Source organism: Triturus cristatus, chromosome 5_2 (genome assembly GCF_964204655.1).
Source record: "Triturus cristatus chromosome 5_2, aTriCri1.1, whole genome shotgun sequence".
Classification (NCBI taxonomy): Eukaryota; Metazoa; Chordata; class Amphibia; order Caudata; family Salamandridae; genus Triturus; species Triturus cristatus.
Window position 1 is genome coordinate 50,758,066 of NC_140588.1, and position 25,952 is coordinate 50,784,017.

The 25,952-nt window shown below is 47.1% G+C and overlaps 1 protein-coding gene across 9 annotated transcripts in view; it reads left to right on the forward strand.

The window, feature by feature from the left end:
* PTPN3 (protein tyrosine phosphatase non-receptor type 3) overlaps window positions 1–25,952 on the forward strand; it is a 1,752,022-nt gene that overhangs the window by 1,496,985 nt on the left and 229,085 nt on the right. For all 9 annotated transcript variants that reach the window (XM_085606835.1, XM_085606836.1, XM_085606837.1 and 6 more), the window contains one exon: window positions 3,386–3,532. In XM_085606835.1, coding sequence (XP_085462961.1) covers window positions 3,386–3,532 — 147 coding nt within the window. The remainder of the gene's footprint in view (window positions 1–3,385; window positions 3,533–25,952) is intronic.

Below are 25,952 nucleotides of genomic sequence, written 5' to 3' on the forward strand. Positions count from 1 at the left end.
CAGAACAGCCTTGCCTCCCTGGTCCACATTACCCTTGAGACATTCAGTCACTTCCAGCAGAGCGGACTCCTTACTGCGGTTAGCCCTAAAACTGGACTGGGACTCATGAAGGAGCTTCCCATCTTCAATGTGTTTTTGGAGGGCCTTGTTTACATGCTTCTCTAATACTTTGGAGAGGGCTGGAAGAAGGGAGATTGGCTTGTAGTTGGCAGGGTCTTTCGGTTTGGTGTTAGCCTTTTTTTATCAGTGGAAGAATCTTAGCATTATTTCATAATTTCGGCATGCTGCCTGAGGAGAGGGAAGCATCAAAGAGCTGGTTTACCATGGGGTTTATGGTGGGAGCTAATAGGTTCAGGATATTTGCTGGACATTGGTCGGTAGGAGAGCCAGGCTTAATGCTTTGGAGAAGGGTCAGTGACTCTTCAAGGTGAAACTCATGGAAAGCTAGTAAAGATGGAGGATCCAATAGGTGAAATTTGCTATTAGAAATAAGGTAGAAGGTCAGTTCTTCTTCTGCGATGTTAGTGAAGGCTTGTTGGATCACGGAGATATTTTTGTGGAAGAATTGAGCTATTTGCTTAGACCATTCTTCCGTGCATGGCCCATCCTTTATGCCGGTAAAGGATTTAACTATGCCAAAGATTTCCTTACTCTTATTTTGGGCATTTTCTATCTTGGTTTGACAGAGGTTTTTCTTGGCTGCCTTCACGAGAATGTAATGACCTTTTAAGGTGTCTTTATACACCTTCCTGTCCTCAGGTAGATAGGATTTACGCCATTTCCGTTTCATTTTTCTATAATTTCTTTTGCTAGATCTGAGGGAATCGTTAAACCATGGAGCTGGTGGGGCCGACCTCTTTGAGGAGTGGGAAACAACCGGTACCGCTGCATCAATGTTGGTTCGTAGCCATGAATCTATTGAGAGGGCGTCCGAGTCGGGGCAGCCAGACAGCTCCGGTGAGGAATGACGGAGGGCATCTGTTAACATCGAGATGGATATTTTATGGAACGTCTTGTAATTAGGGACTCTCTGCCCTGCGTTAGCCCAAGGGGCTGTGGCAGAGTTGGGAATGACAAATTTTAATAGGAGGTTGTCAGACCAGGTAATGGGAAGAGGTAGGCTTACTGATATGTCAAAGTTGGGAAATATTTGGTCTAGGGTATGGCCCTTCTCATGGGTGGCCGAAGAAATAGATTGAAACATGTTGCAGGCCTTCAGCGTCTCCAACAAGGAAATTGTTGGAAGGTCTTTTTCCATTGTCCATATGTATATTGAAATCTCCCAGAATAAGGCAGTTGTTGTATTTTAAGGCCAGGGAGGTGGTGGCTGTATTAAGCGTAGTAGTAACATTTCCAATTGCACCGGGAGGTCTGTAAATCAGAAAACCAGCTATGCTATGATGGGGGGGGGATAAGGTACAGCGGAAGCCTAAGGACTCTGCACCCTCGATGTTTTCCATCAAGATGGGAGAGCAGTCTAGTTTTCATTGTAAATCATGGCGACACCGCCCCCCTTCCTACTCGGTCGGTCCCTCCTAAGGATTTTATAACCCGTAGGGATGGCCGAGGTGATAGTAGGGTTGGAGGCTTTAGACAGCCAGGTCTCAGTGAGAAATAAAAGATCAGGCTGTTCGTCTACAAGAAGTGACAATTTAAAAGGGTTGCCTTTAAGTCCTCTGTTTTCTTATTGTTTTTACACTTATTGTTGCGGGGGAGGATCTTGGATGCGTGTTACCTGGGCTGGAGGAGAGACCTATTGCACTTATTGCATCGAAAGTCTACTTCCAAGCTCGAATCAGCCTCTGTACACTGACATAAGGTTAGCCGCCTAAGGCTAAGCAATTTTTCCCTATTGTAATATAGTGGAAGAAACGCACCGGAGGGGAACTGGGCAGCCTCTGGGACGCTGACCGGCGCAGACGTGCTTGCCTATAGGATAATGCCTATGATGCAAACTGGATCGTTAACGCAGCTGAGGAAGCGGAAACTGCGAGGGCGGAAGTGAGGAGCCCGATAGTAGCCCCAGTCCTCTGCACAAACAGCGTATTAGCAGCGGCGGACCAGGGCTGGAGGAAAAGCGAGATGCGAATCAGAGCAGCTAAGGAGGTGTAGGCAAGCAGAATCAAGTAAAGTGCAAGTGCGCCTAGGTAGGAGAAATTGTTAAAAAGCCAAACATGCAATTTAAAAAGTATTAAAAACCTAGAAGCAGGGTGGATAAATGCGCTCTACAAACCTGTGTAACATAACATCCATTGTAAATGGATAGAATAGCAAAACATAATTCCCTTGAAATGTGGTGCCTAAAGAAATGCATTCTGGTGCAAGTGTATGGTCAAGGCACCACTCTGATTTGCATTATTACAATTTGGTAATGTTTTGTGTGTATGTGTGTGTGTGGTACATTTGTCAGTAAAATACTGTAGCTGAGGTGAACAGCATCCATCCCATTTGAATCATTGACTTATGAGATTTTATTGCAAAAAATGAACGTCTGCAAAAAAGCTGCTCTTTCTGATCTAGTAGGTGAAGTAAGATTGTGCATTATGAGTTCAAAATGTTGAAAAATATAAATATTTTTCATTCTGTGGTTTGCTATATTCCATTACAAATGTGCTAGAAGAGAACCTTTTGTTTGATGAGGTTTGAAAAATAGCATATTTTATATTATAATATTAATTTAGAATATGGAGATTCAAGTACAGACGAGAAGTCTGTCCTGCATTTCACTATTGGTCAAAATTCACTCTACAGATAATTTTTTTGCAGGATCAGTATCACGTTTGTGGCCTAAAATTACTAGTAAGATAAAATTTGCCCAAACTGTAGTTCTCCAGTTGCTGCTATGTTCCTTTCGTTTTCATCAACATTAATATGGGAACATTGAATTTGGTATAGTACCCCTGAACCCTGTTATGGCAACACCACATTGGCAATAAAAGTTTAAATTTAGAGCAGCAAAGGTATTGAGTGATGCTCTTCCTCACAGTTGTGCAAATATATCTTAGCCTTCTGTTATTAGGAGCGGGTGAAATACCATTTTCCTGCAAATTCCACTTAATTTTTGCTATAATTATGCACTTTGCACAAATTCGAATGTAAGGACATACTTTGCATATACAAAGTCACCCAAAATACTGGCAGGAGACTGCTTCAAACAGAAAATGTCTCTGTTCCACGGTTTTAAATATGATTTTTAATACATTTTCTGTTCAAATCAGTGTCATGCAGGTGAAAATGTTGCAAAATAAAAGACTACAAGATGGCAATAAATGCTGTGAACTATGCAAATTTCGTCTGCATATTGACAATTTTGTCTGGCCTTTGTCTTACAGACAGTTTAAATTTGGTACAAAAGTAAGCTCTACTGTTTTTCTTCCTCCTGTAGATGGAAATTCCCTCCACTGATATTGTGAACAAATACATAGCTACACAAGGACCACTTCCTCATACTTGTGCACATTTTTGGCAGTTGGTGTGGGATCATCAGTTGTCGCTCATCATCATGTTAACAACTCTCACAGAGCGAGGACGGGTAAGTAGCAGTATTTTTTACCTTGGTACATTTGTCTGCGGAGATGAGAATATCTGCTTTTATAAACATAGTAATTGGCACCGTCTCATAGTATCTTGAAGACACATGGTCGCGTTCCACTATATTTTGAGTATTCATCAATGCTTTGCAGAACCACCCACTCTAGATAGTTCATATGTAGCTATTTTCCAATTTGCACATTTATGTCCAGATTCTGAGATCGGCGGTCCAACTGCTGTTGCGGCGGTCAGGAGAAAGCCGCCAGGCCGGCGACATCCCGACCTCTGTATTCTGAGTATACCGTCAGGCTGATGGTGTTGTGTCTGCAGTGCCACAGCGGCAGCATGCTTTAGCATATATAGAGCCTCAAGCATATTCTGCCGCCTTGGCAGCGCCACTTGCACATTGGTATACTTTGTACCATGCACCAGGTTGTGCATGGCACACAGTGCATGCACCACAGTGCAAGCAAAGGGGGGCACATGCACTTTGCCCAATAGGCAAAATCGCCCTAGGGCCCTCTTCCCTCTCTTTCATCCCCCCCCACCTCTTCATGGCGGGGTCCCCCTCATGAAAAGGTCAGCAATAAGCCAGGTCAGAATCTTCATTGCGGTGCCGGCATTGGCACTGCAGTCAGAGACTGCCACTTTCTCTGCTGCCACCCCATCAGAATCCAGGATCCTGGCGGTAGCAGCATTCGTGTGGTGGTCCGACCACCCTTCTCGTAATCGGGTGGTTGGACCGACGAGAAGGTGGCAGTAGGACACACACTGACAGTACAGTGGTCTTAAGATGGCCGTACACAGAATCAGGCCCTTCTTGATAGTTGGACGGATAATGAGGGGGGAAATAGTGAGATGTATGGAATATTTGTATCATTGATTGCTTGTGCTATATGGTTAAAACTGTCCTGATTCAGAATCAATTTACAAAGAATGGTTGTAATAGCATATGCACCCTATCCATGCCTCATACTTCTGCTGTCATGATAACTATGCATCAAAGCAGAAGTACATTTTTTACCCTTTGTGTCCCAGAAAATAAACTCTTCCATGTTTTGAACCTGCATGCACAGTAGTACTTGGATTAAGCAGTTATTTTTCAGCGGCACGAAGGGCACATATTGTGGGGGGTGTTACATTTGTTTGGGGCACATGGAACCGTGTGAATTCCAGCATTGTTTCCACTTGACAGCTTATGCTGGTTTTACATCTGAGTAATGAATTTCAGGATAGTGAGTTCGCTAGCCCTTATTTGTACTTGTATGCAGCCGGATTGTTTTAGCAGATTAGTATGATGCTCTCGGTGTGGTTTTACCCTATCAACCGCACGATGGAGGGACCTTTCTCCTGAACACAAATAGAACAATTCTTAGACCCTGACAGGGTAAAACCACAACAAGAGCATCATACTATCTGCGAAAACAATCCAGCTGCATACAAGTTTGGTTGATAAAAGGGAGCTCTTGCCATAGACCTTAGTTCTGAAGAAGCACAAGAATAAGCTCCTTTTTATTCTCAACTCTGCCCTGAAGAAGTCCGTAGGGACGAAACGCGTTGGCTACGCCGATTTTAAAGAAGAATTTAAATAAAGAAAATTTGAAACCAGACATGCTGAAAGGAATGACATATTTCGTCGTACAATATTGTATTTTATAATGATAATGTGGTGTGCTGGATTACAGTGTTTTGTTTATGATTTATAGGATCTAAGATCCTAGGGGGATTTAGAGGTATTGAACCTCAGATCCTTGGCACCCAAAAAAGTAGTATTATTATTAGCATTTGTAGAGCACGACAGCTACCTCCAACGGAGGTGTCCCGGCGCTTGCATTCAATCATAGAGGGGGACTGAGCTTAGGAAGAAACTATGGGAGGCTAAACAACCATGTTTTAAGGGCCTTCCTAAAAGGAAAAGTACTGACTTCGACCCCACCGAATGATAGGTGCAGTCACTATTGCCTCATAACTCGTTCTTTTTGTGCATTGTCATAGAGTGAAGTAATGTATGAGAGTGGGATGGCATAGAAAGTTGTAGAGTTCAGTGGCATAAAGTAGAGTGGAATGGCATAGAGTGTCGAAGTGACAGAGTGTCAGTGGAGTGGCATGGAGTGGGGTAGAGTAGAGTAGAGTGGAGTATAGTGGCATGGAGTAGCAAAGAGGGAGATGTGTAGACCATCATAATGTGGCACAGAGTGGAGTAGAGTGTTGTAAAGTGGAGTGGCATAGAATGGAGTAGAGTTTAATGGAGTGGAGTGTCATAGAGTGGAGTAGAGTGAAGTAGCATAAAGTACAGTGGTGCAGAGTAGATTGCTATAAAGTGCATTGACTTTGAGTAAAGAGTTGTAGAGTCCAAAGTCATAGAGTGCAGTGATGTAGAGTGGTGCAGAGTAGAGTGAAGTGGCATAGAGTAGATTGTCTCAGAGTAGAGGGAAGTGGCGTAGAGTGGAGTGGTGCAGGATAAAGTGCAGAGGTGTAGAGTAGACTGCAGTGGCATGGAGTAAAGTAGTGTAGAGTTCAGTGGTATGTGGTGCAGGATAGATTAAAGTGGTGTAGAGTGGAATGGCATACAGTTGAGCGATGCAGAGTAGATTGCAGTTGCATAGAGTAGAGTTGAGTGGTGCAGAGTACAGTGTAGTGGCTTGGAGTATAGTGGTGTAGAGTGCCGTGGAGCAGAGTGCAGTGCTACAGAGTAGAGAGGTGTAGAGTGCAGTGGCAGAGTGTGCAGTGTTGCAGAGTAAAGTTCCGGGGTGCAGTGGTGTAAAGTGCATTTGTGTAGAGTGCTTTTGCGTACAGTGGTGCAGTGTAAAATGGCACCCAGTGCAGTGGCGCAGAGTAGATTGGCAGAGTGCAGTGGAGTAGACTTTATTGGTTTTGAGCAAAGTGGTGTAGAGTGCAGTGGCCTGGAGTGCAGCAGAGTAGAGTGGCGTAGAGTGCAGTGGGGTAGAGTGAAGTGGTGCATAGTAGGTTGCAGTACCATAGAGTGGAATGACGAGTGGACTAGAGTGTTGTAGAATAGATTGTCAGATTAGAGTGAAGTGGTTTATAGTGTTGTAGAGTGCAGTGGCAAAGAAGCCCAACAATCTGACGCCCTATGAAGGGTGGTGACTGAGAAAGAGGTCATTGCTGCCTACTAGTTTGGTGCTCAGGCCTCGCAATATCCAGTTGTGGACCTCAATGCTATTCTGGGCAGCACTCTTACATCCGACGCCGGAGGAGGGGTTGGCCCACGCCCTGGAGACTGTACGCCCCTGGGCACCTCCTGCTCCCTGCGGCAACCCACTCTTGTTAGCCATGCTGGACTGCGATGTGTCCTACCGGGCACGTCTGCATTGCCCTGTTGACTCTGGTTTCCTCACAGCCAGTCGCACCTGCGGGGATGGACTTGATCAGTGCCGGGTCCTCACTATTTCATCATCCAAGGCGCCTTGGCAGAGTTCTTGCTTCAATCCGTAATCTCTCTGCCGAGATGTAGTGCATCCATATGTATGGAGGGGTCCTCGACGAAATCCAACCCGAACGATTTAGTTTAGTTATCTACCTGTTTAACTGGGTCAACAGATGCTTCTGTTCCAGAAGTATAGGGTGGGGGTAGGGGGTAGGGAGGGGGGTTGGGACCGTTGTACTGTTGTTGATGTTGTGTTATTGTGTTACCGCACCAGCCTTCTTACTACACACTATGATAGTCCTGCACACTGCTTACGATCTACAGTCACGATTACTGTTCTACGCTCACACCAGACCCCTGTCTCACCCACAGCTAACCCGGGTCTTGTGGCCCTCCGCTCCCACCTTCACCCGCCATGACGTGTGCGAGCGATAACGGACCCTCCCTCCTCATACTATCCTGGAAGGTTGATGGGCTTCTCGACAGGGTCAAATGGACGGCCGTCCTACGCTTTGCCCAAAGCCAGGCAGCAAACATTCTCCTGCTCCAAGAGACTCACCTCATGGGCAACCACTGCCCCTTTCTAGCGAGGTATGGGTACGACAGTCTTATAATCTGGGTTTTCCTGGGCTTCTCGGGGGTGGCAATCATCATACGGCGTAATCTCCCCTTTGTGCTCATGCAGGCCACTCACGATCCCCAAGGAGGCTTTGTAGCTCTGACTGGTATGTTAGCAGGTAACCCTCTTAACCTTGTCACAATATACTCACCCCATCGATGCTCACAACGACTCTTGACCACATCACCGATTATCTCATTCCTACCTCTAGGTGCCACGATAGTTAGGGGCGACTTTAATGCTGTCCTCAATCCCCACCTGGACACTACAAGCACACCGTCCGCTGCAAGAATCCCACACGCCAGGCACTTGGCTAACTGGGCGGACTCCCTGGGCTTGCGCAACGCCTGGAGAATCTTGCACCCCCAGGTTAGACAATTCACTCATACATCAGCTGCACACCGCACCCACAAACGGATAGACATTATATTTGCTCCCCCTACTGACTGCCAAACGATTAGAGACATACGCATCCTCCCCAAGGGAATCTCAGACAATTCACCTGTACTTCTAAGCATCGAGGATCCTCCTATCTTGGCACGCCCGACGTGGTGGTTTAATGCGTGGTTCCTCCAGGACGAAGAGTTCAAAAAGGCAATTGGAGCTGAACTCCAGCAATATTGCCTCACTAATACCGGCTCTGTCCCCTCTCCGGGCACTCAGAGAGGTGAGCAAAGCCGCCATCTGTGGCTTCGCCAAAGGTCAGCTTAAACTCAAGCGACAAGCTCAGACACACCAGATCACCCTGCGGGAGGCCCAGGCGTTGCTTCTCGAACAATGCCCTCCTGAGGACCGAGACAAAACTCAAGAACAACTCATACGCCTGAGGGGCGAAATCAAGCAACTCTCTCTGGATGCCGCCAAGCTCCTATGGAGATCCTCTTTAGCACGGGTATATGGCTGGGGTGACAAGAATGGGAAGATCCTCCATAGACTAGTCACATATCCTAAGGCTAATCGCATAATCCCAGAGGTTGTGGATCTGAACGGTATGGTACACCGTTCCTCCCTGGCAATGGCCCGGGCCTTCGCCTCCTACTATCGTGAGCTAAACTCCAGGCAGCGCCCGGACACCTCCCTTTTGGAACTGGTCAGCTCTGGTCATCGCCGCTTCCCTCGCCTCAGCACAGCTGAGTCTGCTGACTTGGACCTCCCCCTGACCCGTGAGGAGATCAGTGACACCATAGTGTACACCTCGTCATGCAAAACCCCGGGCCCAGATGGTCTTCCACAGGAGTACTACGTCGCACATCGGGAGATCCTCAGCCGCACCTCTCCTATATCTCTTCGCTGAAGCCCTCGAGAAGGGCTCCTTTACCCCCCCCGAGACAGATGTGGCCACAATTGTTGTTCTCCCTAAAATGCATCCGCCGTCGTCCAACTGTGCTGATTACGGCCCAATCTCCCTTATAAATACGGATGTTAAAATATTTGCTGCGGTCCTTGCACAGCGATTGAAACCTTACCTCAGTAAACTGGTCCACTCCGACCAGTGCGGGGTCATGCCTATGCGGGGCATCAGACACTGCCTCCATCATCTCCACTTGGCCCTAGCAAACCACCATTCACTAACACCTTATCTGGAACTTCTTCTCATTGACTTTGAGAAGGCCTTTGATTCTGTACACTGGCGGTACCTAGCCGACATGCTGGCTGGAATGGGGTTCGGTCCACGGTTTCACAAGCTGGTGAGGGTCCTCTACTCTCGGCCTCACGTGCGAGTGCGAGTCAATGGGGTACTATCGGAGGCGTTTCCCATTAGAAGAGGAATGTGGCAGGGATGCCCCCTTTCACCTCTCCTTTTTGCCTTAGTGATGGAACCCCTAGGGAATCTCATTCAATCGGGCGACCGTATTCAGGGTTGGAAATGGCCCAACTCGGAGGAAGATAAAATTGCTTTATACGTAGACGACGTCTTATCGTTTCCTTGCGGGGAACCAGCTCAATCTGGTCCCCACTGCTTCGCCTCCAGTCTGCGACTCAACCCCGGCAAATCGGTCCTGTTCCCCCTGCACATAACCAGGGATTTCTTTGACTGGCAAACCACAATGCCCATTAGGTGACAGTCTTTTAAATATTTGGGGATCTGGATTGCCTTACTTCCTGATCTCGCCTGGTCCCGCAACATAACCCGGCTGGTAAAACAAGCTAAGGAAGACCTCTGCAAATGGCAGATGTTGGCGCTGAATCCCCTGGGTAGGGTCGCCATATTTAAAATGATGACCCTCCCTAGATTCCTCTATGTCAACCAGAACACCCCCTTCTGCTTCTCACGGGCCTGGTTCAGAGATCTAGACAGCCTAACCACTAAATTTCTCTGGGGCAACGAAGGCCCCGTATAGCTTTAGCTTGCTGCAGGATCCCACCCTTTGACGGGGGCATAGGAATAACCAACTTATACTACTTGGCGACTCACCTACTCACATTGCATGATTGGTTTAATGGGGGATGGTCGTATCCAGCCTACAGACTCGAATTAGGGGACCTGGGCCTCTCTCGAATTCAAGCAATGATGTATGGCGGGACCATACCTAGATCACTACCTGGGGTGACACAATCCGTTCTCCTGGCCTGGCGGGCCTCACTGCGCCACACCCAATGGACAAGTAGAATGACCCAACACACTCCACTCTGGCATGGTGTGTGGCTAAAGGAGGTTAGCTCGCTAAAGGGTTTTTGGTCCTGGGACCTTATTGGGGATGTGTGCACCAGCGACCACATACACTCCTTCCAAGATCTGCAATCCAGGTACTCCTTGCACCCATCACAATTTTATAAGTACCTGCAGCTACGCCATGTTCTCCGTTCACACATACTGGACGGCACAACGCTACCCGAATACAGCCCATCGGATGCACAAATCATGATGGGGAACCTGCGGAAGGGGGGGTATCTCCCGCATTTAACGCTCACTAACCAACAGCACCCAGACTACACTAGAATGGCTCAGAAACCAGTGGAAGGGCTGGATGGGTCCCCTGGAGGAGGAGGATTGGAGTGAAGCACTGATGGCGCCTAAGACGGTCACTGCATCAGCCAGGCTCCGCCTGATCCAACTGTACTATTTGCATGCTGCATATCTAACCCCTGCTCACCTCCACAGGGCTGGCCACTACCCAACTGCTTCCTTGACACGATGCAGCCAGGACCAGGCAGACTTCTTCCACATGGTTTGGACATGCCCCTTCTTGGTGCACTTCTGGGGGTGTATAGAACAGGAACTTGGGTTGGGAGGTCCCACATGACCCATTACACATGCTCCTGGGGATCACGGACGGGCTGGATGGGTCCAGAAATGAAAAGCTGTTGTTTAATACGGCGATGATCATAGCTAAGCGAGACATAGCCACCAACTGGAAAAGTCCTGCCCCGCGTCAAGAAGTGGCTCAAGGGGGTTGACTGGTGTGCCACACAAGAGAAGCCCCTAAATGAAGCACAGGGCTTCTCGGAGAAATACCACAAGGTCTGGGGCAAATGGCTGGGTCAGATAGCTTGAAAATGTTTTGCTTGACTGATTGTGTGTACCACTTGGGACCTCTCGGGCTCATAATGTATTTTGGTTTACCACCTAATAAACTGTGGGTTTTGATCATCACTGAGCTGTACTGTATTGCTGGTCTTTTATCTTGTTTTAAAATCAATAAAATTGTTTATCAAAAAAGAGTGCAGTGGCAAAGAGTGCAGTGGTGGACAGTAGAGTAGTGTGGGGTAGAGTGCATTGAGAAAAAGTAGAGTGGTGGAGAGAAATCTAGTGAAATGGCGTAGAGTACAGTGGTGTACAGTAGAGTACAGTGACGCAGCTCTGAATGGTGTAGAGTGGAGTGAAGTGGTGTAATGTAGCGTAGTGCAGGGTGGAGTACAGTGTTTTGGAGTGGTGTAGAGTGAATTAGGGTAAAATGGAGCTTGCATGGTGTGGTAGCGCACTGCCATTACAAACACATCTTCAGTTAAAATGAGCATTACATTAGCACAGACATACAGTCTTACTGTTAAAAGTATACAGGGCAGAAACAATACTGTATGAGAATGTCATCACCTAGTGTATTGATTTGTTTTGATCGTATTAAAATATTTTTTCCACCACACTTTAGAATTCCCAAAAAATGTCTCATTTGTGCTTTCAAATATGTGCAGAGTTCATTTACAGACATTTAAGTTTTGTTTTGTGCTAGAAAAAAAAATAACATTGTACAGCAGACCCCGAGTAGCCAGCATGATTGTCACATAAATCCTCTCACTTTGAAGTCAGAGAAAGGAAAGGAAGCTTCAAGCTCCCTGGAAGGCAGAGCCTGACATTTTACCTCGGTCTTTCAAGGCACAGGAAATGGGACAAGATAAGAACAAATATTTAAAGGCCTGTTTACAGAGTCAGTACTGGTGGAAGAGTACAGTAAATAGGGTATGGGCAAGGGAAGGGACGAACTGAAGCTAGAGAGTCTAAAACAAATAAAGCCGGCAAGTAGAAAGTAAGCAAATGTAAGTTACAAAGCCAATGAAAAGAAATGGGCGGAATGCATTCCCAGGGAAGCTTTCCGAATGTCCACAAGATGTCGTTAGCAAACCAAACTAGGCTTTGGCCTATTAAAGACCCTTGCTTAAGTAGCTTTCAGTGTTCCATTACCTGAAGCCCAATTTCTACTGCTTCATTATCTCTTATAGTTCTTCCAATTACTACAAAATGCTTAACGGAAGGCAATCTTTTTCCCTTCATAATACAGATTTGGTAAACATTTAATTATTTTATATTTTAGACCAGGGGGGTACGGCGGTACTGGTTCTGCTGGATCTGTCTGCGGCTTTCGACACAGTCAATCACTCCATCTTGATTGACCATGTCAGAGAGTTGGGCATCCACTCTAGGGCTGGAGCCTTGCTTGCCTCCTTTCTGTCTGGCAGAACCCAGGCCGTAACACTGGGGCCATTTAAATCGGCCGATCTGGCTTTACCCTGTGGGGTTCCTCAAGGCTCATCCCTAAGTCCGACACTTTTTAACATCTATGTGTCGGACTTAGCTAGGGTTATTAAGACCTACCGGATGAGCCTTACAACATATGCCGATGACACCCAGTTGGTGTTAGCCATCAATAATGATGGAGAAAGGGTAGCGGCTCGGTTTCAAGAAGGCATGCTGGCAATTAAGGAGTGGATGGCCTGTAATTGCTTAAGGCTGAACTCCGAGAAGACTGAGGTGATTATTTTCGGTAAACTATCACCTATGTGGTCATCTATTTGGTGGCCCCCATTACTCGGAGCTATACCAACCCCAGTTCAGAAGGTCAGGAATCTGGGTGTCATCTTTGATGAGAAATTAAATTTTGTTAATCATGCCAATCAAACAGCGTCCTTAGCATTTTACAAACTTAAACTTTTAAGAAAAATAATTCCATTTCTTCCAGAAAGTGCTAGGAAAACTGTGGTGAGTTCATTGATATTGTCATCTCTTGATTACTGGAATGGTTTATTTGCAAATGCTCAGGCTCGGGTGGTCGCCAAGCTACAATTGGTCCAGAATGCGGCTGCAAGATTGCTATCTGGGACCCCCAAATTTAAACCGATTAAGCAAGTAATCAGGAATTATCATTGGTTATCAAAAACCGGATCAGATTCAAAACTTTGTGTCTTACCTTTAAAGCCCTCCATCAGCTAGGGCCGGAGTTTCTTAAACAGAAGCTCACTCTCTATTGCCCTACCCGACAATTAAGATCCAAAAATCTACACCAACTAGTGGTGCCACGGACCAAGACTGTCACCTTGGGAGATGGATGTTTCACTAACACCGCAGCCAGACTTTGGAACACTCTTCCATTGGTGATTAGATCTACACCCACATTGTTCCAATTCAGGAAATTGTTGAAAACCTGGCTGTTTGACCAGTAGCTCTTCTCCTCACCTCATTACCTTTAATTCGCCACCGTCCTCATGGAGGCATTAGTTGAGTCATAGCGCCAAGACGCCTACGGGCATACGTTGCGCTTTACAAATCTTAAAAATAAATAAATAAATACATTTGGTTAATCCTCATTCTAGGGTTTTATGCCTAATCGAAAAATTAAACTGCCGAAGAGCCCACTTATGGTGAAACACCAGAATGTCGGAGCTCCTCTGCCCGGACGCGAAGGGAAGGCCTCCCCGGGCTCGTGGGACCCCATCCCAGGCGCTTTGCCACACAATGGGCCGGAGGACGGATCCCCGGATGGGGAGGCACCCACCCCAGGGCTCGTCAGGGCCATTGTCAAGGCTCCTGAACCCAGCCAGGCAGGGGAAGCCTACCCGGGCCCGATGGACCAACCTCCCAGGCCTTTGTCAGGACGGCAGGCCGGTGGAAGGAGCTCAGGATGGGAGCGCCCTCCCGGAGGCCCGGTCGGAGCTTCTGGGTCCGGACGTGAAGGGAAGGCCTCTCCAGGCTCGCGGGATCCAGTCCTGGGCACATTTCTACATGAGAGCCCAGGACAGGGAGGCAGCCAGGACAGGGAGGCAGCCACCCCAGGGCCTGTCAGAGCCCTGGTCAGAGCTCCTGAGCCCTGCCAAGTAGGGGAAGCCTCCCCGCCTGACGGACCCCCCCGGTCCTGGGCATTTGGCCATGCAGCAGGCCAGGGGATGGAGCCCAGGGCAGGAGCACCCACCCTGAGGCTCGGCGGGGGCCCGGTCAGAGCTTCTGGGCCCGGACACGAAGGGAAGGCCTCCCCGGGCTCGTGGGACCCAGTCCCTGGCGCTTTGCCACGCGGTGGGCTGGAAAATGGATCCCAGGATGGGGGCCTCTCACCCGGTCAGAGCTACGGAACCCAGCCAAGCAGGGAAAGCCTCTCCGGGCCAGATGGAACCCCGTTCTGGGCCCTTGTCAGTGCGGCAGGCAGGAGGATGGAGCCCCAGGTTGCAGGGTCCGCCCCGGGACTGGCTGGACCCTTGGGCCCGGTCGTTGCTCCTGGACCCTGCCACGCAGGTGAAGGCTCCCTGGGTGTGGAAAAAATGTTCATAACACTTGTTCTACCATTTTTGTTCCCTTAGATTTTGGACCCTAGCTCAGCGAGCACCCAGGGAAACCTAGCCAACAGAGGTCTAGCCATTGTGGGCTGACTTGCGTGGCTCTCACCACGTGTTATTACCCAGAATCCCTTGCAAACCTCAAACATTGACTTTAAAAAACACATTTTCCTCAAATTTCTGTTATGGAAAGTTCTAGAATCTGCAGGGAGCCACAAACTTACTTCCACTCAGCATTCCCCCAGGTCTCCTGATACAAATGGATGTGGAAGCTCTTCCCCCTGCTCCAAGGCTGGAAAAACAAAACAAAAAATAAATAAATGAATTCCCCCTTCTGCAATCAGAAAAGGGGTTCTTGGCCGTGTGCGGAGGAAGTAACGGTTACGTCCTTGGCACACGGCCACCATGAAGGAGTAGGTGAACGTTACGTCCTTGGCACAGAAAGGGTTAATTGGTAACAGGGAGGTTGCGCTGTAAAATGTCCTGCAGGGTTAAGACTCCTGCTGCTGAGATCTTTGTGTGCCCAGCAATTCTAAGGCGATTATAATAGCAGTAAGAGAACTCAAGTGGTTAACATAGTTATTGGAGTTCAGTGATTTGTTCAGGCACAGTTCTGACTTATAAAGTAGCATAGAGGGTTGATGTGCCTGCTGCAAAGCTAGGGTAACCAGAAGTTTAAAGCCAAAAACCAGGACATTTCACAAAAATAGAAGAAGGACTACAATTTTACTTAAAACAAGTGCACAGAAGGACAGCGCTCCTCAGCAGAGAATTACAGAACAGGCAGTTAGAACATACATAAAATAAAATTTTGAAACCCACTAGCTTACCTGTTAATTAAATTGCTTTCTTGAAATAACTGCTAACCATCCCTGCTTTGTAAAACATAAGAAAGCACCTCCCGCCGTTTTCAGTCGACCCTCTTTAAAAACCGGTACATGAACTAAATTCCCTGGAATCTGCAGGGACAGCTGGTGAAAACCCGGGACCGTCCTGGCAAATCCGGGACACCTGGTCACCCTAGCAAAGCACATCATGTAACATGCAGGTCACAGATTTGTGTTTTATATAGATAGGTAAGTGGGCTGCTGTTTTTGACACTAAGAACATTTTCTGACTTCCAGTTCATAAGCTACAATCCTTCTAACATAGCACAGTGATCTATTTACTGGCACCAAGTAGATGCATGTAAACTGTATGTCATGGGTTTATGTACTTAGTTTTCTTTTCAATCTGTTGTTACTCTAAGATTGCGATCAAAAGAGGGAGGGATCAGTAGTGCTTTAAAATAATAAGAATATAGGTGCCTTTTAAATCATTATTTGTGTAATCACTCTCACTCACAGAAATAAATCTTCCATTCTTAGAGTGCATGCACAGTGATAAGTTGTGTGCCTTTGTTTCCTTGACATCCAGGTGTTTGGCACTAGTTGGGTCCCAGCCAAGATGATAGTTGAACAAAAGTCGGGCTGATGACCCTTTTAATCATCCCTTTGTTTTAGGCCTTACTGAAAGTAAAAATACGAAATCCCCCTCACTGGCTCTGCATGTTGCTGCTCTGAAAAGAATGCAGACAACGTGCAGGCGCTGCTGAATTGTTTTCCCGGTGTCTAAAAATGACTGCAGGGCAAATTCAGCATCAGCATACTTCCATGGGGATCCGGCCCAGATATTGGTACTGGAACCCGTTTCCAGGTGATTTTCCCCTACTTTCAGCAATGTTTACCATGCGCACCCTCCTGTTGGTGTCGAATGTGTGGCTCGGGGGAGGAGAGAGACAGCCAGCGCCACGCATGGTGAATCTTTCAGAATACTCCCAAACAGGCAGCTTTTGTGAACACGCCATGATCTATCTGGAGCTAGTAGGCAAGTTACTCCACGTCCACAATCGGTAACAATGTTGCATACCACTGGAACTATCTGGAAAGTTCATTTAACTGGCAAGCGTCGCTTTAACCATTTCACTTTCGGAGGCACCCTCTGTTGTCAGTTTTGGAACTCCGAATAATACGTACAGATATCGTTTTGAAAGGGACATTTGTCATTGTGAATACAAAATTTTCCAGCTATCACGACAAGAATTTTAGATTCTATTAAGGGCACGGAGGCGAGGATTATGCTGTCTCAATTTCTTTACTACTCAACAGCAGCCAAGGAGAAAAAAGTAAACATTACACAAAACTACATTTCCTATGAGGCTTTGAACCACGCCTCCTTAATCAACCAATAACATGGGAGGTTAACTTACAAAATAATGAGGCACCATCTTGGCTTCCTCTTTCTTTGCAAAACCAGTCCTTAAAGTGTCTGAAAAAGGCAAAAAATAGTCCTGGCTCTCAACGGAGAGCAATAACAGAAGATCCAACTCTCAACAGAGAGCACGTCCCAACAGTCCTGGATATGACACCCATCCTCCAACGAGGAGGAGATCCATACCACAGATCATCATAAATTTAATTCTGTTTGGAATCAGTTCCTGAAACAGAACTAAGTTTGAAAATAGGGAACTCAAAAGGTTTGAGATTTCAGGGTGGGAAAAAAACATTGCATGGTTAAATATCTTGCAACATGACAGTTGACGTCTTACTTGTCCCAATGGGAGGGATAATCCTCGCCTCTGTGTCCTTAATAGAATCTAAAATTCTTGTCGCGATAGCTGGAAAATGTTGTATTCTATAGCAGGACCAGAGGCTCAGATTATGCTGGTTCAAAGCTGACCAACAACAACAGAAGAAACATGCATGATAGGTTTATAATAAAACACTTTAAACATTGAATCAGAAGACCAATCTGCAGCTTTCAGAATATCTTCTAAGCGAGACCTCAGAATGTATGCTTTGGAGGCCATAGCCCTCTGGTGGAGTGCACACCATAAACAGAAACGTCAATCCCTGCTTCAGACATAACCCACCTGACCCCACGCGCCAAGGTAGCCACTGAAACTGGATGGAAAGGCTTTTGTATCGCTAACAGCAGTTGACCCAAGGGATCTGTTCTATGAGCTAATGTGCGTTCCTCATATACCTTTAAACATTTTAAAACGCATAATTTGTCATCGTGAGGAAAGGCAGGATACTCAACCGAACGTGACATGCTCTTAGTCCTCCTAGAGATGATGAAAGACACACCCTGTGGAGAGAACATCCTTCCTGCCAAATCTAAAGCGTGCACATCAGAAACTCTCCTACAGGAGATTAAACACAGTAACATCGTAAATTTAGCAGACAATTGTTTTAAGGCTAAGTCTTTGTTATCTGGCCAAGATTCTAATAAAGACTAGACTTTAGAGACATCCCACAAAGTAGTGTATCTGGTACGAGGCGGACAAGCCACTCTGATACCCTTCATCAAGTTACACACCAGGGGATGCATCCCCACCGGCTTACCATCGATGTGATTGTGTCCAGCCAAGAGAGCTGAACTGAAATTATTAACAGACCTGTATGTAAAACCTGATTCCGCACATTCAGATAAAACGTTTAGTACCTTCTTCACAGCTGATCCCATGGGATCCACCTGTCGTTGAAGGCACCAACCCACCCATCACTTCCATGAAGCAGAATATCGTTTGCGGGTGGATGGAGCCCAAGCTTGGTGTATAAACTCGGCAGCCGCTGATGAAAGGCCCTCAATTCTTTCGTGTCTCCTGAGATTGTCCAAACCATGAGGGATAACTGGTTTTGCAGGACCAGAGGATGAGGGGATCCCACTGAGTCCCGGTGAAGCACTGGGAAAACAGGTTGCTGAAAAGGAAGGTCCACTGATAACTCCAATAATGTGTGAAACCATGACTGAGTCTTCTACAATGGTGTGATCAAGACTAAGGAGGTCTCCTGTCGACGGACCTGGGACGCCACCCTCTGAATCAAAGCGAAGGGGGGAAAAGCATAGTTCCTCGGAGACCCCCAATGTTGAAGGAAGGCGTCCATTTCCATCGCCATTGGGTTCGGCCTCCAGCTGAAGAATCGTGGGAGGTGAGCATTGAGGCGAGAGGCTAAGAGATCTATCTTGCAGGGACCTCGCATATTCATGATCTCTGCAAAAAGCGAAGGATGGAGTCTCCAATCACTGAACTCCCTCAGAAACCTGGAGTTCCAATTCGCTATCTGATTGAGCTTGCCGGGCAGATATTCCGCTATCACACTGATCTTCTGATCCAGGCAAAAATGGCAAAAGTCCCTCACAATATTGGCCAACAGCCGGGATTTTGACCCTCCTAGGCGATTGATGTACCGCACCGCTGAAACATTGTCCATCCTGAGAAGGATGCAACAATTGCTCTTCAGAGGGGAAATCGACTTTATGGCAAAGGAGCCCGCTAACAGCTCCAGACAATTAATGTGCAGCTTTAACTCGCCGGCGAACCATCGTCCGCCAGTGGCAAAGTCTCCACATTTTGCCCCAACGGCTGGCGTCGGACTCTATGGTGACATCCGGAGACGCGCCGAAAATGGTCCTGCCATTCCACGCTTCCATGTGTTCTAACCACCAAAGAAGCTCCTCCTGAGCCTCTGGAGACAGGGAAATCAGGTGGTCGAATGAATACCTTTTTTGAAGATAGTAAATATTGAGTCACTGTAAAGCCCTGTGGTGAAGGGGACCTGGGAAGATGGCCTCAATAGATGAGGCCAGAAGGCCTACAATCCTCGCTAGGACTCTCAACGAGATCATCTGCTTCGACAGACTGGAGCGGATCTCTTTATAGATCTGATCTTGGTCATGGGCAGGAGTAACTGTGCGGTGACTGCATTTATCTGAAACCCCAGGAAGTCCATCTGCTGGCTTGGGATGGTCACCGATTTCTTGAGATTTATCACAAATCCTAACTCTTGCAACAGGGAGGTTGTCCACCCTAAATGTGTGAGCAGAAGGTTCAGGTCCTGTGCCAGAATTAACATGTCGTTGAGATAGACGATCATGCGAACTCCCATCTCTCGCAGCCGTGTGACCACCCGCTTTAACAGTTTGGTAAACACCCAAGGGGCTGATGACAGGCTGAAAGGGAGAGAGAGATACCGGTACCATTGCCCTTTCCAGGAGAATTGGAGAAATTTCTGATGGGAAGGGCAAATGGGAACCGTGAGGTAGGCATCTTTTAGATCCAGCCGGACCATCTAGTCGTTCTCCAAGAGAAGATCTCTCAACAGATGGATGCCCTCCATCTTGAAGTGCCTGTATACCACAAAGGGGTTGAACTCCCTGAGATTTAAAACTAATCTCTGGCCTCCACCTTTCTTTGGTACCAGGAAAACGTTGCTGCAAAACCCGCTGGGAATGAAGGGTCCTACGGCAATAGCTTGCTTGGCCAAAAGCTCCTGAAGCTCGGTGTCGATAAAAGCTTGATCTTGTTGGGAAAAAAGGAGTGGAAGAGGAGGGGCCACCTGGGAAGGGGAGTCTATTAACTCTGTCTGGTAACCCTGAACAGTGTGGATGACCCACGCATCCGTGGTTAGCTGTGTCCAATTCATCACAAAATGCCACAACCTGTCCTGAGGGGTATCATTGAAAAGATAGGCGGACATACCTGATGACTGGGCATCGAAATTCTTGTAACCCCTGTTGACGCCTCTGTTGAAACGGCCACGGAAGCCAGGGGACCTGGAGGGGTAGAAACCCGCCTGTTCTGGCTCCTGGGTATACCCTCTGAGTTGTGGGGCGAATCCTCGCCGGGGACTTGAGTTGATGTAGCAGCCGGCTGAGCGTCCCCTGCCACGACCGGCCCTGCCAGAGACTGGGTAAAAAGCCCCTTTGAACGATGACTGTGACTTGTCTCACTCCCTCATACTCACTGACGTATTCAAGCACACTCCCAAACTGATTCTCACTTTCACTCTCATTGACATTCTCAAACACACACTCTATTACTCAATCATATTCACTCTCAATCACTGACAAACACACTGACAAACACATTCACAAATGCATATAGAAATACATTTTTTTTTACTTACCTGGCTTACTTAGCTGGCAACAAGGAGGCTCTATGGCAGCAGCAGAGAAGGAATACAGTGCTAGGCATTGGAACCAGCAAGCCATGATTCCAACCAAGGAGCCAGGTGGAGCCGAAGGCCAGGATTGAAAAGGGGAAGACCCACCTCAGTATCCCTCTAAGCTTCTTGACTGGCAGAGCCACTGGAATTATGTCTTGGGGGAGGCCCAAATTATGCTGCAGCGTTGACTAAATTATACGTCAAGAAAAGGCAAAATTATGCAGCATAATGCAGCACATTTTGTGATGGTATCATTTCATTATTTTGTCATTTTTACATTCGTTAACACTTTCTGGGAATGGGTTGCACCTCACTGGTACCAATCTAACACCTAAATATAGCAATAAGCAGCAGAAAGGTGACCAGTTAAACTTTGCAAAGGGACTTCTGCTTCACAGAAACACATGTTGCTTGGTATTTAGTAACTTTTGAATTGTTTTAACTACAAACAATTTTTGTTTGTTGAAATCTTGAGATTTTGCACCAGATGTATTATGTGGCAAATGCAGCAAAACCATAATTATTTAAAAAACGCTGCAGCAGCACACTTCCTTTTTACCAGTGGCCCTGTTGAAAGGACTGGAAGTACAGGACTTAGAAAAAGCTGGGACAATGCTGAGGATCCTGCCCCTGCTGCACTTTAGTGCATACCTGAAACCAATGAAAAGCCACAATGTTTGACCTGACAAACACATTTTAGCAGATATACTGTGCTGCCTGAGACATGCACAGTATGCGTGCAAAAAAATTGGATTGTGCCTGTGTGAGGGGGTCATAGTTGAACTTTCACCCCTTAGACATCTTCAGTCCACCTCCCACAATGTCCTTGTCTGCCTCTTGCCCTTTTTAGGTCGAGCCTGGGCGGCGCATGCACTGCTCTGTGAGTCATGCTGTGTTTGAGTATGGACTTGAAGCTCCGCCAACTCTGCGCCCATATTTTTCATTGACTTGTGTCATTGCCCTTTGTAAATGCTGGCTTCTGACTCGTTAATAGGCTTGTTAGTCCCTCCTTAGTACTGCCTTGTCTTCATATGTAACCAAGCATCAGGACTGGCCCTTTTGCTTCTTTTGTTACACAGTATGTCTTATTTAGTCTGTAAGCACTATTTTCTTTAATGAGTTTCTCCTTCTGCAGGCACGACATGCTTTCCTGCAACATTCAGCGCGCCATGAGCGCTTTCACTTTCCAAGCAGCCCAGGACAATGGCGGACGCTTCTTTGAGTAGGTCTCGCATTTACAAGAGTTTGAGTTATTGGCATTGTAAATGACAATGCCTTTTATTTATGTGCTAATTATCAAAACAGAAAAATAAAAGGCATTGTCTTTTACAATACTAATAGCTTAAACTCTCGCAAATGCTTGTTTGTTTGGTAAACAGACACTTAATAGACTGAATAGGCAGATCAGAATGATACTGTGGATAAACAGCACCTGACACTTCTCTCACAAAAGCTTTCTCTCGTGTGTTATATCTCTTGATCATCCTTACCATCTCTGCAAGTGGCAGTTGGTGGTTAGAAAACCTTGAGCCAAAGGGAGAACGGTGTCTACTCCAAATCCCAGACATTCAAATTTTAAAGGATCCAAACTGGTAAGGGTAGACCCATGGGTTAACACGCCGACTTCAGAGACATGGCCCAACTGTTTTAAAGTTCACACTGGGTGCTCACAGACCAGAGTTCAAAGTTCATGTTTTTTCTTTAACGTTGCTTTCTGCTCAGGCCTACTCTTTCCTTTCCATGTGTTACTGTGCAGTTTAACTTCTATTGCATTGCCCATAGGTAGTCACCCTGACCTCAGCACTGTTCATCCTGCCCTGTGTCACCTTTGTCACTCTTTCCACGTGTTGCTGCCTTCTCTCCTGTCCCTGTCATCCTCCCTTTTTAATTTTTCTCAACCTGCCCCTTTCCACCCCATACATTTCCCTTTTGTCTTGTGTGAGAAAGTGCCCTCTTTCTGCATGGTATGCCCTTACTTTTTGCCGAATTGCTGATGTTCTTTGACTGAGTGTGCTCTGGGCTCCTGCTAATCAGGTACCCTGGGGCTATGTTCCTTCCTTAAAATAGCATTGAAGGCTAAACCCAATTGGCATCTCTGGCCACAGGTCAGCCCCTGGTAAATGGTACCACAGGTTCCCAGGGCACTGTGACCAGAGAAGGTCCTGTACACTGACACACTGCCTTTGCAGGCTGCGTGTCTTGTTGCAGAACAAAGTAAAGAGTTGACATGCCACACAGCAATGTGTGCCATGCCCACAAACCACTGCCTGGCATAGATAAGTCACCCCTCTAGCAGGGTGCACTATGCCAGCAGTGAGGGTACAGGTACATGAGCCCTGTACCCCTACAGTGCCCAAGTCCATTCTTAGGCATTGTAAGTGCAGTGCTGCCATTAAGAGTATATGGTGCTGGGAGTTTGTCATTACGAGCTCCTCAACACCATAATGGCTACACTGAAAACTGGGAAGTTTGATATCAAACTTCTCAGCACATTAAACCCACACTGATGCCAGTGTGGGATTTAATGTAAAATGCACAACAGAGGGCATCTTAGAGATGTCCCCTGAAACTCGACCAACTTCTAGTGACCCGACTGAGTGGCTGTATAGGCTGCCACCAACAGACATTTTTCTGGACCCCTAGGTCGAGAGCCTGCTGCTCTCGGGGACCTGAAACAATGCACATCCTGGGACGAGGTGCCAAGCCTCCTCCCCCAGGATGGGCAGGGTTTACGAAGGGGAAGCTTCAAAGGCATGCCGCCTTTGTGATCCTTCCCAGACCATTTACTGCTTTCAGCAACTGGTCCCCACTGGTTCTACCCCCTACTTTGGGCAGGAGAACCGGCGGGAAAAACAAGTGAGGGAAAGAGATTTGCCCACCTCTGCCAACTCCACCCCTCAGGTGGGGGAGGCGAGGTGAAGCACAACTCTGAGTCCCCGCCATCTTGAGGATGGGGACACCCAACCAACCAGGGACCGGCTTCTGCCCCCCTCCCACTGGATGGTGGCACGATAGGGGGTGTGCCCACCCCAGGGAAGGGACCTATTGGTCCCTGCCCTTTACCTACCTGTAACGCCACTAAATCTAGTATTTAGGAGGGAACACTGAACCTTGCTTCCTCAGATCCAGCCTGACAACAAGAACAAAAGAAGAAGAAGGACCGAACAGCCGTGTAGCCAGCTAACAAGAGGAAGACGCCCAGTGACTTGGCCGCAGCCCTACCGGCCTGTCTCCCCTCAAACCTGCTCCTGCTTAATCCCAGTGTGTCCTGCAGGACCTGCCTGCCTTCGCTTCCAAAGACTGCTTCTCCTGTGAACACCGTATTTGTTCAACTGCAACTTCTGGTAGCAGCCGGAGACCGCAAATCCAGCCCACTCTGCACCCGCCAAACCCGGCCCAAGCTTGAGTGGAAAAACACCACAAGGAGGTCACCCCGACGATCCTGACCCGAGATCCGGTGACCCCTGACCTGCCTCAATCCTCCAGCCGACGCCTGCAGCCTAAATCCAGAAGCCCCCCCTGACCTATACCTGCAGCTGGTAGGAAGATCGGACCCCAAAAGGCACCCCTGCTCCTGACCCCCACGGCCTTGTGTGCCCAAAGCGACGGTGCCTAACCAACCACTAACTTCCCAACTTACCTCTCGAAGTGGTGTTTGCACCCTGAAGTCCTTCGTCTCCCTGCCTGCAGTGCTTTTGCAAACCGGAGGTTCTCCATTGAAAAACAACAGTGCACCCGACCTCGAAACAGCACCCTGCACCTGGCCGCCCCATTGCTACTGAAGGTGCACCTTTTGTGCTACTTTGTTAACCCATTTGCCCTGACCTAAACCCTAGGAGTTTTGCTCCCACAGCCCAGTGGCCTGCTTGCCAGCAGCCACCAACCGGAGGCTCCCTATCCCCCATTGGATAACATTGGGCCTCAGCACTCTGCACCCGGCCGCTCTAGTGCCGCTGAGGGTGCAACAAGAGGGCATCACTGCCCCTGGGTGACCCCTGAGTCTAACTCTAGAACCTTAACTCCCACAGTCGATAACTTAACTGTGAACCGATAACCTGTTTTTCCTTCATATAAATCCCTAAACCTAAACCTTCATAGGATAACATTGACCATTTTCTTCCAAAAGGTTTCTAAGTGTGGAGTTTTGAAATCTAAAAATATTCTTTGAAAATAACCCAAAATTATTTACTTACCTGTTTGCAGGAAATGTCCCAGTGCTGAATCTAGGTATCCAGCACTGACTTAGAAAAGTAACGTAAAAAGTAACTGTTGGACTTGGCCCTTTTTGGCTAAAGTTCCTTAAACTTTTTGCCTTCCTCCTAGACCTTTGTCTGACATTGTGTTGCCAAGTTAGATGCTTTGGGCACTTTGCCGCTGCTGATCAGTGTCAAAGTCGAAGAGCTCCCTGTATAAAGTGTTATGGTAATAGGTTGTTCCTAATTGGTATCGGGGCTGTCTCTTTAAGCTTACGACTGTTGTCTCTGCTGTTGTGCCCGAGTTGACCACACAGATTGGCTTATAGCATTATTCTTTGCATTACGAACTGCATTATTCTTGCATTACGAACTACCTGATTCTTTCATTATGAACTGCCTTATTCTTGCATCACGAACTGCCTGATTCTTGCATTATGAACCGCATTATTCCTGCATTACGAACTGCCTGATTCTTGCATTACGAACTACATTATTCCTTGGGTTACGAACTGCCTGATTCTTGCATTAAGGACTGTCTTATTACTACATTACGAACTGCATAGCATTGCATTAGGACTGCATTAGATCATCGTGAACTGCTCATTATTACCGCAAGAACCTACAAGTGATTGCTGGTCTAATAACCGGCAAAGTGAAATATTACGAATACGTATATGTTGGCTTTCTATCGTTTGGTCTCATTGTATTCCTTTTGCTAAGGATACCGCTATTTTTATAAAACCAGTGTGGCGTCCATTTGTGGTTTTATCACTGTGTTACTGTGAGTGTGATTGCAAATACTTTACACATTGCCTTGGAGATAAGCCTGGCTGCTCGTGCCAAGCTACTGGGGGGTGAGCAGGGGTTATCTGAGAGTGTGTCCCTCCTTTCCCTGACTAGAAGCAAGGGTGCCTATTTGGACTAAGGTACCTACCTCAGCCAACTAGAGACCCCCAGTTCTAACAGTAACTTACCTGTAATTTACTGAAAAAGCTTATTCATTTCAATGTACTGTATTTGCTTAGTATTGCAACCTACTGCATCCCCCGTAAATCAAACAAAGTACAATTCCTATTGCATTTTCAAACTGTTCTACAGTCAGCAACTTATTACTGTGAAGTATTTAACGCTTACCTGTGCCAGGCTTGCTTGGTTCTAAAAATAAAACAGTATATTTTTTATACAAAAACAATTGGCCTAGAGTTCAGTTCTTGAGTGTGTGAATTCATTTGCTGACTGAGTGTGTA